Genomic DNA, 19,385 nt, shown 5'->3' with positions numbered 1-19,385 from the left:
TGCATCTGCACAAGGGGTGGGAAGGATTTGATAAAGCTTCAAATAATAGTAATTATAAAGCGGGCAAAACATCCTAAATCATTGATTTTCCATTTTCCTGTGTGAACAGATGGCAATATATGTTTTCTGTTCTTTTCAGCAACTTAGGGAAATTTAAAAAGAAAAAAAAAGTAGCCTGGCCTGGTGGCAATTGCCTGTATTTCCAACCACATTGACGGCTAATGTAAGAAGCTCACAAGTTCAACTTTCATTGAGGCTACAGAGTGAGTTCAAGCCAGTGTAGGAAACTTGGTGAGGTCCTACCTCAAAAGAGAATAGGACTGGAGGACAGGTAGCTCAGGGGTAGGATGGTTCTCTGATATGAACAGGGTCCTGGGTCCACAATAATCAAAATAGATAAGAGATAGATGGATGGATGGATGGATAGATTGATAGATAGATAGATAGATAGATAGATAGATAGATAGATAGATAGATAGATAGATAGATGAGAGATTCATGAAATGAACAAAATATCTTCCTGATTTTGGGATGTTCCTAGGTATTTGGGCTGGTTATTAGCTGTGAATCTCACAGAGATGAAGGAAGAGTGACCAAAAACCATGGTCCTTGGGCCTTTGTAATCGTTCAGATGTCCGGAAACAAGAGAAAATTCGTGAAGGTGCTTACTCTGTTGCAAATGGGAAGACTTTCTCTGAAGGCAGTTTTGGAACACAAGAAGAACCTAGGGCTGGGGTACAGCATTGTTCTGCAGTGTTTGCCTAGCATTCAAGAAGCCTTGGGTTTGTCAGGCACTGGCAGAGCCTCTCAGGAGACAGCTATAACAGGTTCCTGTCAGCAAGCTCTTGTTGACATCTGCAATAGTGTCTGGGTTTGGTGGTTGTTTATGGGATGGATCCCCAGGTGGGTCAGTCTCTGGACGGTCATTCCTTCAGTCTCTGCTTCACACTGTAACTCCTTCAGTGGGTATTTGTTCCCCCTTCTAAGAAGGATTGAAGTATCCACACTTTGGCCTTCCTCCTTCTTGAGTTTCATGCGTTTTGTGAATTGTATCTTAGGTATCCCAAGTTTCTGGGCTAATATCCACTTATCAGTGGGTGCATCTCATGTGTCTTTCATCAATGGGAGGAGAGGCCCTTGGTCCTGTGAAGGCTCTATGCCCCAGTACAGGAGAATTCCAGGGCCAGGAAGTGGGAGTGGGTGGATTGGTGAGCAGGGGGAGGGGGGACAGGATAGGGAGTTTTCAGAGGGGAAACCAGGAAAGGGGATAACATTTGAAATGTAAATAAATAAAATATCTAATTTAAAAAAAATAAAAGAAACAGCATTTTAGTGTGCTCAGGGTGCTCAGGGGATGACTGACGAATACAAATCTAATAATAAAGCAAAACCCGTTAGCCCCACAAGAAGAAGGAGGAGAATGAGAAGGAGAAGGAGGAGGAGGAGGAGAAAAGAAGAAGAAGAAGAAGAAGAAGAAGAAGAAGAAGAAGAAGAAGAAGAAGAAGAAGAAGAAGAAGAAGAAGAAGAAGAAGAAGGAAAGAAGTAGTGTTGGGTTTGATCACAGAGAATTACAAATGAGTAGTTCAGAAAACACAAAAATTTTCAATCATATCACACCAAGTAATTGTCATGATTTCTGCCATTTTGAAAAATCCATTTTCACTTACATGACTAAATCACTCCTGTCCCACTACTTTGTGGTGCTTTATTTGTTTTTAAAACACTCCCTGAACCACTCTGGAAATCAGTCTGGTGGTTCCTCAGAAAATTGGACATAGTACTACCGGAGGATCCAGCCATACCTCTCCTGGGTATAAATCCAGAAGATCTTCCAACTGGTAAGAAGGACACATGCTCCACTATGTTCATAGCAGCCTTATTTATAATAGCCAGAAGCTAGAAAGAACCTAGATATCCCTCAACAGAGGAATGGATACAGAAAATGTGGTACATTTACACAATGGAGTACTACTCAGCTATTAAAAAGAATGAATTTATGAAATTCCTAGGCAAATGGAAGGACTTGGAGGGCATCATTCTGAGTGAGGTAACCCAATCACAAAAGAACTTACATGATATGTACTCACTGATAAGTGGATATTAGCCCAGAAACTTAGAATACCCAAGATACAAGATACAATTTGCAAAACACATGAAACTCAAGAAGAATGAAGACCAAAGTGTGGACACTTTGCCCCTTCTTAGAATTGGGAACAAAACACCATGGAGTTACGGAGACAAAGTTTGGAGCTGAGACGAAAGGATGGACCATCTAGAGACTGCCATACCTGGGGATCCATCCCATAATCAGCCTCCAAACACTGACACCATTACACTAGCAAGACTTTGCTGAAAGGACCCTGATATAGCTGTCTCTTTTGAGGCTATGCCAGTGCCTGGCAAACACAGAAGTGGATGCTCACAGTCAGCTATTGGATGGATCACAGGGCCCCCATTGGAGGAGCTAGAGAAAGTACCCAAGGAGCTAAAGGGGTCTGCAACCCTATAGGTGGAACAACAATATGAACTAACCAGTACCCCCCAGAGCTTGTGTCTCTAGCTGCATATGTAGCAGAAGATGGCCTAGTAGGCCATCATTGGGAAGAGAGGCCCCTTGGTCTTGCAAACTTTATATGCCTCAGTACAGGGGAATGCCAGGGCCAAGAAATGGGTGGGTAGGGGAGTGGGGGAGGGGAGGATCTGGGGGACTTTTGGGATAGCATTTGAAATGTAAATGAAGAAAATACCTAATTAAAAAAATAAATTAAAAAAAAAACACTCCTTGAACACTTAGTAACTAACTGTGCTAGGTCTCAGAGACAGCGAGTGGAACAGACACTACTCCTGCCTTCAGAGGAGCATTCTCCCTTCTAAGACCTGACTTAAACAAGCAATCCCAAGTGCAAGGCGTCCAGAAACCTTTGTGAGACGGGGAGAACACACTTGAACTGGGGCCTCAGCACATGTGAACATGCGGGCCTGAGTGTGGCCCAAGAGGCGGGCAAGGCTTTATACAGGCTGAGAGGGAGCAAGTGCAGTGGATAAAGGGCCGAGCAGCCCAGAGTGGCTCACTTTCACACTAGCATGGCTCAAATGTGGGGTTCTAGCAGGTGATCCAAGCCAGACAGGAAAGGTGAGCCACACTCCTGCCTAAAGGTTCAGCTTTAAGAACAATGGGAAGCACTCAGGTTGATCTGGAGGATGATCTGGTGAGATCTGTGTTCTTAAAAGGCTGAAAATGGGGGCAGAGGGGTTGGTGCTGGGTGGGGGGGTGACAATAGGCAAAACATAAGAGAGACTTATTCCATCGCTGGCTCCAACCGAGAAAATGAAAGCAGCGTGAAGTCAAATTGAGGCAAAGAAAAACAACCAGAAATAAAGCAGGAATTCAGAGGCTGTTAGAGGAAAGGAGCGGAGACCTACACTTACATAGCAGAACCCGGTGAGAGAGCAGCTGAAACTCCCAGGTCCTAGCTAATGGGGGCTGAGGATGTGTGAGCTGAATGAACACTGAGGTGAAGAAGCTGCAGAGAGAGAAAGCAAGAGGCAGGTTTTAGGTAGCTTAAGACATTCAGAGATTATCAGATTATCAGGGCATTGGTGCCTGTTTTGGACTTTCAGGATTCTTTGCACTTATTGAAATTAAATACTGTCTACTAAATCTCATAAGGGTGGACTCACAGGACCCATAGAAATGGGTTTTAATAGTAAATAGATAGTATATGCCATTTAACATAAATATTAAATATAATTTAAAATTAAATTCACATAATGCATATTTTGAGCTGTCTTCAGTACTTTCAGATAGGAATACCTGTGTCAACGTCCTGAAATATGAAAAATTCCTGAAGTTACCAAATACTTCCTGAAATTTGAGCTTAAAGTAAATCGACAATTTCATGGCCTCTTAACACTTCTAAATAATAATGATCAATACGGAAACCGTCACCAAAATAGTCCTTAACAAGTTGAGTTTCTCTCTCTGTCGTGTTAGGCGGAGGTAGCTCTATGTCCATGGTTATTACTGACTGCCCTTTATCTGAGGAGTCCACATTGGAAAGCAAAGATAAACATAGGAGGAGTATCAGGAAGCAGGAGGGGAGGGGAGAATACAAACAAAGCATAGTGTGTACATGGATGAAGATGTCAATATGGGGGCTGGAGAAATGACTCAGCGGCTAAAAACACTAGCCACTCGTGCAAAGGACCCAGGTTCAGTTCCCGGTATCCACACACGATGGCTCACAACTCTAGTCAAAAATGTCACAGTCAACTCCATCACGTATGTAATATGTTCAAAGAAAACACAAAAAGTAAAAAAACAAAACAAATGAAGAACCAGTCTGCTGGAAAGATTGGTACTGATGACCTCTGCTCCCCATCTTCTGGACTCCCTAGGGTATCATAGCACTTGCCTAAACAATGGACTTCGAGGCAACTCGGCACATGGCAGCTATGTGGAGAAGTGGTAGAGATAAGTGCAGTGCTAGATGGTAGTAGAGAACCCCTTAGCATGGCCTATGAGATCTCCATATCAAATACTCAAATCCAGGAGAGCTCTGCTCCAAAGGAAAAGGCACAGTGCTGGTAGAGAATGTGTTGAGGGAGAGGCTACCTTCCTAAGCAATTCTTTGAAGTTTCTGCCTGGTCTCTCCCTACACCCCTACTCTGTCAAACAATGTTCCCTTTTGTTTTCTGTCCCCTGGGCACTGACTCTGGCTGCTCTCTCTGCCTGGAAGCTCTTCCCATCCCTGTGCCTTCTCTGCCATGGCCCTTGTCTCCCTCCCTCTGTACCGGCTCTGGCTCCTCCTCTGGCGCCTGGCTGGTTTACTCTGCACTGCTCTCACCAGCTGTCTACCCTCAAGTCTCAACAACTTGAGGGCAGAAACTGGATCCGTTTATGTTTTCCTGTGTTCAGTCTTAGCTTGAAGTGCACCTGTATCTCACAAGTAATGAGTGACTTTGTGAACCGACAGCCAGGCACAGACCTTTTCAGGGAGAAACTAAAACTAAAATGGGGGAGGGAGGAGAACGAGTTTAAAGAGAAAACTCAGTTTCCCCTTAACAAGGAATCGGCATTATCTGGAGACATTATATATTTTAGTGATCAGCGAATCAACAACAACAAAAAATTCTCGACAAGGCATTGATATTTTTTAAAAACAAAGCACACTAAATTTGAAAAGGCTTTGTAGTATCTTATACTACATTGTTTCCAAATATTTTGAACAAAAATACAAATTGAAAATTCCAGAATATAAAATGCTGACTCTTAGAACACATATACAACTGGCTTTTTTTTTCTTGATGTAAGAAAAAGTTCCAAGAAGATTTACATTATCCATTATATGTTAGTCAAAGCCTGGGGTGGGTGGGTAGCAGTGTTTAGTCACATGGCAGAATTTGAAGAAATGACTTAAAGTTTGTAGAAAATACTTCTGAGTAGATATCATGATGTCTGGTAGGGATTACTTGTGGTGGTTACAATCAGACTGCCAGACAGGATCGATACTGGGATGTTTCAGATGGCCATTGTTTATCAAGAGACTTTTTTTTTCCTGTGATTGGGCCACATGGGAAGACATTTTAATGCTGACTCTTTGGAGACATTTTCAAAGTCACTCATGACTCAAGACTTGACAGAAGAAACGAATGCAAGGCTATATTTATTCTGGGTCATTCTAATGATGAATATATATATATATACACATATTTATTCTGGGTCATTCCAATGATGAATGTGTGTGTGTGTATGTATATATACATATATAGTTTTCTAATTGTTTTCAGTACCATAGAAAGGAGTTTTCTATAGATCTGAGCCAGTTGTCAAGGGATACTTTTATTTATTGATGATGTTCAAATATAACAAGGATAGAAATTGCAGAGTACTAAGTATTTCAAAGCCCTTTTGTTGGGGCTAGAGAAATGTATTAGTATTTAAGAGTGCTGGTTGTTCTTCCAAAGGACCCAGGTTCAGTTCTCAACACCCACCTGGCAGCTCACAACGGTCTGTGTAACTCCGGTTCCGGGGGATCTGACACCCCTCATCAATGCACATAAAACCAAATATTTTTTAAAAAGATCCTTTGAAATCCAAGTCTATTATTCTAAGAATATCTGTGCAATTAATTCATGGCCACATATCCTGGATGTTATAAACTGCTTGCACTTCTCCAGATCTGTGTTCAAATGCCGTGGTATTATAGAAGCCTTCTGAAATGACACATTAACATCCCCAAATCTTCATGCTTCCCCCTACCCTGTCTGACCTTTTCTGAAGACCTTCTGTCTGATATGTTCTGTGTTTAATCCCAGCACTCAGGAGGCAGAGGCAGGCAGATTTCTGAGTTCAAGGCCAGCCTAGTCTACAAAGTGAGTTCCAGGACAGCCAGGGCTATACAGAGAAACTCTGTCTCAACCCCCCCCCCCATGAGTTAAATATAAAATAAAAGTGAGTTAAAAATAAAAGGAAAAGAGTCAAGCACACTTCTCCTAATTTTACACAATTATTTCTTCCCAAATATTTGCACTGACCAAAATGCCATGTGCATAATGTGTCATTAATAATATGACTATGTAAAATGTCATTGTTAAGCTGAATAACTCATTTCATTCACCAGATTTAGATATCTATCATAACTCGATGGCACTACCAAACTCAAATTTATCTTTTATTAAAAAAAAAAATCGGGGCTGGAGAGATGGCTTAGCGGTTAAGAGCTGCTCTTTTGAAGGTCCTGAGTTCAAATCCCAGCAACCACATGGTGGCTCACAACCATCCGTAATGAGATCTGATGCTTCTTCTGTGGTGTCTGAAGTCAGCTACCGTGTATTTACATATATATAATAAATAAATAAATAAATCTTTTTAAAAAATCACTGGGCAGGAGAGATGGCTCAGTGGTTAAGAGCACTGACTGCTCTCCCAGGGGCTCTGAGTTCAATTCCCAGCAACCACATGGTGGCTCACAACCATCTGTAATGGGATCAGATGCCCTCTTCTGGTGTGTCTGAGAGAGCAACAGTGTACTCACATACATAAAAATAAGTAAATAAGTCTTAGCTCTCCTTTTCACAGTCTGCTGGGAAGATGGCAGACATTTAGATGGAGCATGCTTACCAATAACAGCCTACAATCTTTCTTTTCTTTTTTTGATTTTTTAAAATTTTATTTTAATTAGGTATTTTCTTCATTTACATTTCCAATGCTACCCCAAAAGTTCCCCCATACCCTCCCCCCCCACTCCCCTACCCACCCACTCCCACTTCTTGGCCCTGGTGTTCCCCTGCATATAAAGTTTGCAAGACCAATGGGCCTCTCTTTCCACTGATGGCCCACTAGGCCATCTTCTCATAGATATGCAGCTAGAGACACGAGCTCCGGGGGGTACTGATTAGTTCATATTGTTGAATAAAACAAGAAGTGAAGCGTGTTTGCAAGGAAAAACTCCCTTGGTACTACAAAGACCCAAGGAGGCCATTGAGGCCACCTACATAGACAAGAAATGCCCCTTCATTGCTAATGTCTCTATTTGAAGTCAGATCCTGTCTGGTGTCATGACAACGAAGATGAAGATGCAGAGGACCATTGTCATCCACTGGGACTATCTCCATTACATCCGAAAATACAATCACTTTGAGAAACGTCATGAAAATGTGTCTGTGTACCTGTCCCTCTGTTTCAGGGATGTACAGATTGGAGACATTGTCACTGTTGGAGAGTGCAGGCCCCTGAGCAAGACTGTCTGATTCAATGTGCTCACGGTCACCAAAGCTGCTGGCACCAAGAAGCAGGGTCAGAAGTTCTAAAGGGATTCTGACCAACACCCTAGAACAAATAAAGTTATTTTCCAACTTAAAACAAACAAACAAACAAAAACAAAAAACACCACATCTTCCACAAAAGCCCAAGTTTCAAGATCAAAAACAAAACCCAATGATGTAAGTAAACTTGACTTACTCATCACTCAACATGTTAGTAAGTCCAAACCACACTGAACCTCAAATATATGAACAACTATTCTGTATCTTCAAAACATAAACGTAATTTTTAGAAATTAATTAATCAAACATAGTTTCAGTATTTGGTCTCTCAATGTCATTTCTGGATAGTGTTGTTTGATTCTGAAGGCAGAACGCTATGAGTTAAAACGAAACATATTTAGCCGAACCATTCATGCCGAAGAGTGAATTGAGAGAACTCAGACTCCCTAATTTGACTGCATCACAAAGCTACAAAGCATGAGAGTAAAGAGCGTTGGCAGAGAGGTGGACACACAGCAGCAGACCAGAACCACCCAGAAGCCTAGCCTTACATCACTGGTCAGCTACGTTTCCACAGAGGAGCCAAACAATTTACCAGAAAAGAGAGTCTTCTTGACAAATAATTTACAGAAGAATATATATATATATATATATATATATATATATATATATATATCTTACTTTCTACACAGATAAAAATTTTATCAAAATAAGCCTAAACCTAACAAGCAAAATCTGAAAAACTTTTGAGCAAAACACAGGGGTAAATCTCTGTGGCCTGGGATTAGGAAATTGATTTTTAAACTATAAACACTGAGAAACGCCAATAGAATAAGAAAAGCTCATCAAAAAAAAATCACTCTTTTTTTTTTTTTAAAGATTTCTTTCTTTCATGTATGTGGGTATACTGCCGCTGTCTTCTGACAGACCAGAAGAGGAACTATTACAGATGGTTGTGAGCCACCATGTGGTTGCTGGGAACTGAACTCAGGACTTCTGGAAGAGAAGTCAGTGCTCTTAACCACTGAGCCGTCTCTTCAGCCCCAAATCACTCTTCTAAAAAAACACTAAAAGGCAGACCAAAAACCACTTGTCTCCTTAAAGTATTTGTTTCTCGAATAAACAATTCACAACTGTGTAAAAAGACAACTCAATTTAGAAATAAACACAAAACTTGAATATTTTACTAAGGGCCATTAAACACATGAAACTATATTCCATTAGTAATAGGAAACTGAAAACCAACAACCGGTTCTCACCGGACATGGCTGTGACCAGGAAAACCAACAATAAGAGGCAATGAACAGAAATGGCAGCACTCTCTGTCTGCTGTGGGAAATGCTCGGGTGAGCCATCTTAGAAAATGGGTTTTCAACTTCCTTACAAGTCATTTTGTCCTATAACCCAAAGCTTCTACTACAGAGCAGTAAAAGCCATGAGAGCATTAGAAGCCTTTCAGGTAAGTGTATGCAGCAGCGTTAGTCATAGCCCAGTCCTAGAAATAACCTGAATATCACCAACAGCTGAGTTCTTACGTGCTCTATGTTGTGCATGTGTCGGGATATGTATATTCCTATGCACACATATTACTACAGTCTTATACATCTGTAGTCTATAATTAGTGTGAAATTCTACAAACTCTATAAATAGTATAATATCTTCACAAGAATGAATACATATTTAAAATTAAAAATTATCCAGATACCACTTTGGTTAAAAATTATAGACCCTTGCACTCCTTAGCTCTGTTTTTCTAGGCTCAGCCTTCCAGAGGTCTATGCTTGTCAGATATAGGCAAGGCTAATACTTCCCATAAGATTATGGGACTAAATGACATAAAACATGCAGAGTGCTTAGCATTGGACTGTCCTGTGACAATCTCTGATAAATTGGAATAATCCAGTTTCTATTCACATACAGGAAGGAGAAGGCAGCCATTTGGTGAAGTGGAGAAAACTCCTGCCCTTCCAGCTGTCGGCTTTCAGTTTTTTTCCCTTTGTCTCTCAATCTCGATTGCCAAAATCTGTAAATGAGGGTCTAAAGTACAGACAGCTAGAAAAACCACAGGGCAGATACTGCAAAGCACTAAATGATAAAATCCCGTTTTATCTAGCGTCTGTCCGCATCACACCACCCAGGGTATGTTTATAAAAGAAACAGACTAACTATCCACAGGACAATGTGGGGCTATTTCCCAACCCCTAAGTTCCGAATGAAAGGATCCGCTCACGTCCTCTGTGTCTGTGGTAAGACATTCTCAAAACAAAGTTTATCCTCCGTTGTTTGAACACAAAGAACGGAGAACCATGGCACCTCCTATCTGAGATACTCCGCCTGGCCTCACCAGCTATCAGGCTCAAGCTAAATATGGCTCTGGCCACTGTGTGAATAATCCCTGCTGGTTCTGAGACCTCCATCCACCACTGATGTGACATTCTTTGTGTTCAAATGTCTAACTGACGTCTGATGCTTAAAACAGCCCATGCCTTCACCCTCTCCACATTGTCACGGCCCTGCATCACCGCTCTTAAAAGGTTCCTGAGGCCACTCCTCACACCAGCTGCTGACCAGCCCGACCAGCCTGACGCTCGCTCGCTTGCCTCCCTGTCTGCCTCTGTTTGCCTTGAATGCCTGGTTCTTTAAGCTCTTGGGGAGTCTGACAAGGCCGGGACCATGTCTACATTTGGCTACAGAAGGGGACTTAGTAAATATGAATCCATCGATGAGGATGAACTTCTGGCCTCCCTCTCACCTGAAGAGCTGAAGGAGCTTGAGAGGGAGCTGGAAGACATTGAACCTGACCGAAACCTTCCTGTGGGGCTAAGGCAAAAGAGTCTGACAGAGAAAACCCCAACAGGAAACTTCAGCCGAGAGGCGCTGATGGCGTATTGGGAAAAGGAGTCCCAAAAACTTTTGGAGAAGGAACGGCTGGGGGAATGTGGAAAGGTAGGCTCTGCGGACCATACCCATCTGTGCCCATCGTCCTGATCCCCACCCCCACTCCAAAGACAGACAGCCCTGTTTTCTGTAGCTTCTCAGTTGTTATCACTTTAGCTTTCTTATAACTCAATGGTATCCATTACAGAAATATTTTCTAGGCCAAAATGGTCTCACTCCTGGTGAGGGTTTCTTTTTTTTTTTTTTTGGTTTTTATTTTTGGTTTTATTAACTTTTGTTTTTTTTTGTTTTGTTTTGTTTTGTTTTGTTTTGTCTTGTTGTTTTGTTATATTTTTGCTTCTAATTAAAAAAAAAAATGGGAACCTGGAGAGAAAAAGTGTTTCCCAACCAGAGTGTGGGTTTGAAGGGGTCATCAAATACTCTAAGGCACTAAAGTTGCATAGCATGTTTCTGATACAATTTTTTTTAAGAGAAATAAATCCATTTCCTCATTCTTTGACAGTAATAATGGCAGCAATAAAGTTAGTTTCATGTTTCCAATGCCCACAAATCCAAGGCTGTGAGGAAAATGTGGGAACGAGAGACAGGAGCCCTGGTTCTTTGTCCTGTTCTGTCGTTAACTCGTTAGAGTTTGCACAGACAAACATTTCTTCAGGGTTCTCTTGCCACCTACCATCCATCCATCCATCCATCTATTGAGGGAGCTCAATTTTTTTGCTCCTTTTTGTGAAAAAATGATCCTCTCTTTCGAGGTTTTAAGATGTTCTAGGGTTTTCCTCAAAGAAAATTCACGTTTTTGCGTATAGTTCTAAATGATGAAACCCACTAAGGGTTGTGGTTAAGAATGCATGTACAGACCCATCTTTTGAGAATCTCCCTACTTCCTGATGGGGATTCTGAGACTAGGAAACACACTTGTGTTGGAGAACTCAGGTCCAGGAAGCCCTTGTGTGCTGCCCAAGGAAGAGTCGTTTTGAATATCCCAGTAAGTCATCTCTGAAAGGAGGTTCAGGAGACTGATCTCTGGGAAAGTCATGACAGCAGTAGAATGTTGAAAGCAACCCTGAGTTCATGGAAGAAAAAGGCAGGGAACAACTGCTCAAAAACCCGTGTGCTCCACTGAAGTCACTTATAATCAAAAAGGTTCATGGTGGTCAGCTTTCTCCAGTATTGATCTGGGAGCTGTGGTGATCTCAGTGATAGCTTCATGCCCCACATTTGCAGCTAGATATGTGTGAGCATTGACTGTGTCAGCCAGTTATCATGGGAAGGGCCACTAGGACCAAGGCAGGATCTCCCAAGGCCACTATGGCTGTAGTAGTGAGGAACCAGAGGAGGAGATGAGGAGGGAACCCATGGCCAGTCAAGATTTGAGCTAGTCAGTTCTTCTGAGATCAGCACATCAGAGTTGGATATGCTTTGCTTATTTGTTTTTGGTTTGGATCTGAAATAAGAGGCAACAGCCTGATGTCATAGAATGACATCATATTATACTTACTAAAGAATTTCCTTCAAAATAAGAATACAACTGTTCATAAGAAGCCAGGACATAGAGACACCTACAACAGTAACCTGACAAAGGCATTTTAATGTCATAATGTTATGACAGCAGAAGGAACCAAAGGGCAAAGCCCGCTGTTAGCTGTTGCCGAGCGCCACCTCATGCTGCCAAAGGTTTTGCTGATCCTGCCAATGGCTTATCGGCCTAATTAGTGCGGCTGTCTTCTTTACCAACTCTGATTCCTTTCTGGGATGCTTAACTTTTCTCCCACTTCACCGTTCCAGCCAGCTGTCCCTGGAGTCACAAGGGTACTGAGCAGAGAGAGTAAACTAGTCCTACCCGCAGGGAAAACTTCCAAGCAGCTGAGGGGAGAGGAGAGCAGGTGCCTGTTTCAGTGACAATGGGACAAAGAGGTCCCATGAGGAGAAGCTGGGGTCTGAATGGCACTTGTGGGACCAGGCTACTGACTTTGTGAAGGTTTCAGAATATTCTTAGTGGTGCCTCCTGAGGGTCAGCCTTTTTTTTTCATCCATCTAGGTTGACCCAAATGTGTACTATATCAGATCTAGGTACCCTGGGAATGCGACAGCGTCGTTCTCCTCACTAGAGTATCAGCTGGGTCTAAGGCAATCAGGTGCCAATGACTTTTCTCACAGTATCTCATTTCATCTTACTGTTTTTCACTTGAGTGCCGAGACTAGGAGAAATTCAGGAACTTATGTGAGAGTGGCAGCTTGTCAGTCAAGTTGGAACTGAAACTAGAGACTCTTGGCATGAAGGCCATTTTTTAGACTTGTAGATGCCTGGACAGCAGGATAGACTTCACTTGGTACTACGAACAGCACAAATTCTGAGCCTCTTCAGTATCTGCAGATGAGGAACTCTTGAGGGTGGGGCCCAACCAGCTGCACTCTACCAATTCTGCCCAGTAATTAGGACACATGCTAACATGGACTATAAGAACCATTCAATTCCTTGAGACCCAGAAAAGATTTAGTGGTTTGTCTAAATGGAACTTCCTATTTATAAGGAGAGCTGGGACAAGGGCCGAAAGCCAGGCCTCTTGCTTCCGTGTAGATGTGATGGCGTGGTAGACATGATCAGAAGATGCTGGCGCTGGCTGGCTGGCTCCTCATTGTTGCTTGATTCACTTTCTGAGTTCACCAGCATTTGCATTCTGTTTTCCCAGTCCCTCCCACCCCATCTTTCACCTCTTCCTCTGTGCACACCTTTCCACTGTTCCCCAAAGGATCAGATGTAACTCCAAAGCAGCCTATGTGGGAAGCATTGCCCACACCCCTCTGGTGTAGGACTGATTCATAAAGGAACAAATGTTGCCCCGTGGACCGTGGACCATTCTATCTTCCCTTCCCCCCCTGCTGATTTATTCCCATATGTTCCCCTCCTTGGTTGATCAAAGATCTCAGATTGCCCTGGACTACTTTAGAAAAGTCCTGTATTCTGGTAACCCTCTTGGGCTCAGACAAACAGCCAAGACACTTGGTCACCTAGCCCTATCAGATTGACCTCGTCGTACTTTTTTTCTAGATATAGTCTCGACTATGAGATGCTGTTAATTAATGTCAACTTAGATCTTCTAGCCAGTAAACAATGTTAGCCAAGGCTCTATAACATGTTCATCACTGTGCTAGGTGAAAAAGATACAGGCCCACATCCATTTTAACCATCGATTGGGAAAATGGCAAACAAACAGTTAAAGTCCTAGCCATAGCTTACTGGGAGAAGTGTCATTGCCAAGCATTTCAGGGACAAACTCAGGAAGTGTTAAAGAAGGACTTCAGGAAGAGGCATTATTAAATATTACACAAAAGCTTACGTTGCTAGAGAGCTGACACGATTTTCAGATGTATTTTGCAGATAGAGACTAAAGATGGTTAAATACTAAAGGAGATGAGATTTCATGATTTTAGGAAAGGCTTTGGATTTTTCCAAATACTCTGCATTTTTGATACATGCCAGTAGACACTCTTAGGTAGCTGATTGGGACTCCACTTACACAAAGCAAAGAGATCTAGGGTGGGGGTGTCAGAACTCTCTCTAGCTGATCCATTTACTTCTTTTCAGGGTGTTTTGTATCATTCAGCTATGACTCCTGTCCCTCCACCAACCCTTTGACAGACAGACAGACACAGACACACACACCCTTCTTCTCCTAATACATCAAGTAAACTGACACTGGACAGGTCATCTCAGGAGAGGCTGACCCTTTCCAAGGCCATCACTTGGTGCCTGCCACTCCAGACAAGTGTGGCTAACTGGAGGCTATTCTCTGACAGCAACTGGGCAGACAAGCCTGGAACCCAACATAATGTTTTCCAAAGTCCCATCCATCCACATGCCACAGACAACACCTCCCCCAACTCCCGGAAGTTTAAAAAAAAAAAAAAGAGCTTCCAGTGTAGAGGAAAGAATTCAGTGGGAGCAGTAAGGACCACGGGGCTTCAAAAAAGATAAGGAGGAGGATTCACAAGAGCCCTGCTAAGACCCTGTCTAGTAAAAGATAACATGGAGCAGAGAAAGTTAATCTTTTGGGAGTCTGTGCAGAGGGACTAGTGAACAGACGTGACAACGTTAGAATCAAATCCTGTTTGCCTGAAAGCCTTTTTACAACTGATGCATACTAAATAAGTTTAAAGTATCAGGCCAGCCCAGGACTTGCTTTGAGCTATGGCTGTTTGCAGTGCTGCTGGTTGGGACCTAGGGAGGCTGTCATGTTTTTCCATGGCTTCCACCAATGGTTTTGTTTGTTGTTTTTCCAGGGAGCAGGTTTGGATCTGCCCTGATGAGCACCTCTTTGGGAGTGTGGTGTTTCCACATTCTTGTGCTTGGTGCCATTCACGTAACAGAAAAATGTCAGAGCAGCAAACTACATCTGCTTGTCTACATGAAGACAGACAGGACAGAGGGCACTTGGCTTGCTCACCTCTGCAATTGACTGAGAACTCTGTTGCTCAGCTGTGTCCCCAGCCCTGGCCCCTCACTTTGAGATAGAGTCCAAGTTGTCTTGGCTGACCTCGAACTTACTCTCTATCCTAGACAAGCGTTGAACTCCCTTCTTCCTTTAGCCTTCCAATTAGTCAGGAATGCAGACGTGTACCAACAGGCCTGGTACAGTCTTAAGCATTAAGGAAAGAGACCTCAATACCATACTGTTTATTTCCTTTGCACTTGTTTGGACAGGGCAGTGAATGCATTCCATAGGGAGGCATAGATTGGCAAAACTGGAATGAAATGAGTCAAGAAGACATATAGAGACCAAAGGGTAGCTTTGTGTAGTCATTTCTCTCCTTTCACCTTTATGTGGGAAGAGGGGATTGGACTCCATCAGGCTTATGCTGTGAGTAACTTTATCTGTTGAGACATCTTGCTAGGCTTAAAACTTTGAAAAATTTATCCAGCATTTTCCAACACTGAAGCTCTGACTTGTGTCTTCAACTTAGAAAAACTATCACATAAATTTTGTTTGGTGGAAGACAAATGTTTACAGAAAACCTGCTAGTGGTCATGCAACCACGTGTTGACCTTGGTCACTTGAACTAGAGGGTCAGAAACAGGGGGCTGGCGATTCCTGTTCACTCTGTGGTACATGTGTTAGCTTTGTAAACTGCTAAATGTGCTTCAAGTGAAAAGCTTGCTGATGTCACTGCACTCCTTAGGTTGCAGAAGAAGACAAGGAAGAGAGTGAAGAGGAACTAATCTTCACAGAGAGCAACAGCGAAGTCTCCGAGGAGGTGTGTACAGAAGAGGAGGAAGAGTCTCAGGAGGAAGAAGAGGATAGCGAGGAAGAAGAGGGCAGTGAGGAAGAGGAAGAGACAACAGAAGCCACAAAACATATTAATGGAACTGTAAGCTACAATAGTGTTAATACTGATAACTCTAAGCCAAAGACATTTAAAAGCCAAATAGAAAATATAAATTTAACCAACGGCAACAGTGGAAGAACACAGAGGAACACCGAGTCACCAGCCGCCATTCACCCTTGTGGAAATCCCACTGTTATTGAGGATGCTCTGGAAAAGATTAGAAACAATGACCCTGATACAACAGAAGTTAATCTGAACAATATAGAGAATATCACCACCCAGACCTTATCCCGATTTGCTGAAGCTCTCAAGGAGAACACAGTGGTGAAGACGTTCAGCCTGGCCAACACGCACGCTGATGACGCCGCGGCGATTGCCATTGCAGACATGCTCAAGGTTAACGAGCACATTACCAGCGTAAACGTGGAGTCCAACTTCATCACTGGCAAGGGGATCCTGGCCATCATGAGAGCCCTGCAGCACAACACAGTGCTCACGGAGCTGCGCTTTCACAACCAGAGGCACATCATGGGCTCTCAGGTGGAGATGGAGATTGTCAAGCTGCTCAAAGAGAATACCACACTGCTGAGGCTGGGCTACCATTTTGAGCTCCCAGGACCAAGAATGAGTATGACGAGTATTTTAACAAGGAATATGGATAAACAGAGGCAAAAACGCATGCAGGAGCAAAAACAGCAAGAGGGGCACGATGGAGGAGCTACTCTTAGGACCAAAGTCTGGCAAAGAGGGACGCCTGGCTCTTCTCCATATGCATCTCCGAGGCAGTCTCCCTGGTCATCTCCCAAAGTCTCCAAGAAAGTCCACACTGGGAGGAGCAGACCTCCATCTCCTGTGGCCCCGCCTCCACCCCCTCCCCCTCCCCCTCTTCCTCCCCACATGCTGCCTCCTCCCCCTCCTCCCCCTGCTCCTCCACTCCCAGAGAAAAAGCTCATCACCAGAAACATTGCAGAAGTCATTAAACAACAGGAAAGTGCCCAGCGCGCCCTACAAAATGGACAGCGAAAGAAAAAAGGGAAAAAGGTTAAGAAACAACCAAACAATATCCTAAAGGAAATTAAGAATTCTCTGAGGTCAGTGCAAGAGAAGAAAATGGAAGACAGCTCCCGACCCTCTACCCCACAGAGATCAGTTCATGAGAACCTCATGGAAGCCATTCGGGGGAGCAGTATAAGACAGCTACGGAGGGTAAGTTACCCCAGGTTAGACCTTAAGGTGAAATTTATTCAATGAGGTAGCCTCCACTGATGGGTGCTATCAAAGCTGCCTCTCCAAATTCTCACTAATCTCTCAAATATTTGTGTATGTGTGCAAGCATGCCACATGTGAGCACTAGGGTACACTGATGGTGAGAACGAATACATTTCCATTTGGACCAGTACATTTGGACCAACTTATTGTCTCAGCCAGGATCATTTTATGATGTTTTAACATATAAAAATTCATATTTCCATAATTAAAAAAACCCAGGAAGTATTATCTGCATTCTAAAAGGATTCATCACTGGTCAGACTTTTCACCACAGAACTGCGAGTGGTTCACCATCAAATTTATAATGTGGATGCCACACAGTGAGCATAATCTACATTCAGATTATTCTTAGGGAATACCGCCATGATAAAGTTTATAGGTGGTGGTGATAGCATGATGATTTGCTTTAACACACGTGTCACTTTACTGAAAGGCAATTCCCTGTTTTTGTAGGTGGAAGTTCCCGAAGCTCTGAGATAGACCGATCTGTAGAAGAGGACCCGGAACTGTTTAGTGGTGTAATCCGAGGTGCATTGTGAGCTGTTTCCAAAATGCCTTCTTTAATTTGGAATATTTCCCAACTCCAAAGATAGTGTCACTCTGGAATTCCAAAGGAATTCTGAGATGCAATGAGCATGTTTCTTCTGTAAATATGAAAATAAACTTCTTTTTTATGTCCTAAGATTCATATGGGCAGCAAGCCTCGCAAGATCTCTTTGCATCTCTGGCATCTCAGTTACTGAGCTCAAATCACTTAAAGAAATATGCTATTATTTTTTTAATCCCAATAACCTTAAAGTTCTTTTTTTTCTTTCTTGTTTTTTTAAGAGAAACTAGTATTTTTCTGTGAGTTAATATATCTGCTGACTATGTGTAATATTGCTAAATATTAAAATCATTACGTTCTCACAACAAAAAGGTCCATGCCTTTAAGCATTGGCTTTCTTTCCTCACGTCCAAGAAATTCTGGCCAAATCTCCTACTAGAAGACTGAGTTAAAGAACTTTCTGGACAGGCTGTTTGGGAGGTATGAAGGGATGAGACAGGTTTGGGAAAAGTTCCCCATGTGTCCATTTCCTGGATTCAATGACATGCAAATCAGACGGCAGCAGGGGCTCTTGTGTTTTCCTAAGTCCAGTGGACAGCCATAAGCCAGTCTGATCAAAGTATCAATCAATGGTTTCTGGAAAGGATAACGGGGGATACTAGGAAGTTTTGTAGTTGGAACAAATGTATGCGCAGGAGATGATGGAAGGTAAAGATGAAGTTATCCTGGTGCGGGTGCTGAAGAACTTACGGCTCTCCCCTGGGACTCTCCTTGAACATCCATCATCTGACCATTTATTTTTATTTATTTATTTATTTATTTATTTTTAATACTTACATTCCCCTGGTTCTCCCTCCCAGCCTTTGCTTTCCCCATCCCTTGATCTCTTCCTTTCTTTCCCCTCTCCTCTCCCTATTCTTTCTTCCTTCATTTCTATTCTTGCCCTAGGCAAATCTAACATCCACAAAAGTACATGTGGGCTGTGTGCTCACAATTCCAACTACAATCCTACCTCTTCCCCTGTCATTCAGGAGCCATCTGAATGCTAGAGAAACAAACATGCTTTCCAGATCTCCTCCCCTCCATTCTCCTGATCCCCTGAATTAACTCCAAATCCTGGAGTCACTCATGTCCTGCAGGTTCTATGCGACATCCAGTCAATAATGTTCTGTCTCTTGGCCAGAGCTTTTAATTCTTTTCAATCACAGGGATCATGTTTTGCTTAAAAAAAAAATCTCTAGTATTTCTCAGGATTATTTCCTTTGTTCAATCCATCTATCTCTTGGTAAGAACACCTGGAATCAAAATAGACTCCAGAGGAGTAAGGCAGTGCCCGGGATTCCCATCAGGAGGCAGTCGATGAGGGTCATTTTCTGAGCCAAGTCATTTCGTGTACAGTTCACGGCATTAAGAGGTGCGATTCCCATCTGATAGGTGAGAAGTGAAGGAGCAGATTTAGCATGTGAAGCTGGGCACCACCGACTGACTGCAGAGCCTAGGCTCTCGGCCATTACTCCTCATTGCTACCACCCAGATGCCAGCTAGTCTCCTGATGGCCCTCATTCCCAGACACTCAGTG

At 42.9% G+C, this 19,385-nt stretch overlaps 1 protein-coding gene across 1 annotated transcript; it reads left to right on the top strand.

Annotated features, from left to right (window-relative positions):
- Positions 1 to 10,268: 10,268 nt before the first annotated feature.
- On the top strand, positions 10,269 to 18,543 carry Lmod2 (leiomodin 2). The gene is made up of 3 exons (XM_021165839.3): positions 10,269 to 10,713; positions 15,844 to 17,196; positions 17,713 to 18,543. Exons 1-3 carry the CDS (start codon positions 10,441 to 10,443, stop codon positions 17,737 to 17,739), a joined length of 1,653 nt encoding a protein of 550 aa, XP_021021498.1. The 5' UTR covers positions 10,269 to 10,440; the 3' UTR covers positions 17,740 to 18,543.
- The last annotated feature ends 842 nt before the right edge of the window (positions 18,544 to 19,385 follow it).

The sequence above is a fragment of the Mus caroli genome, unplaced genomic scaffold (assembly GCF_978045245.1).
Source record: "Mus caroli unplaced genomic scaffold, Mus_caroli_1 scaffold_7, whole genome shotgun sequence".
In the NCBI taxonomy this organism is placed as follows: Eukaryota; Metazoa; Chordata; class Mammalia; order Rodentia; family Muridae; genus Mus; species Mus caroli.
Note: the sequence above shows the minus strand (reverse complement) of the source record. Positions and strands in the feature narration are given on the sequence as shown.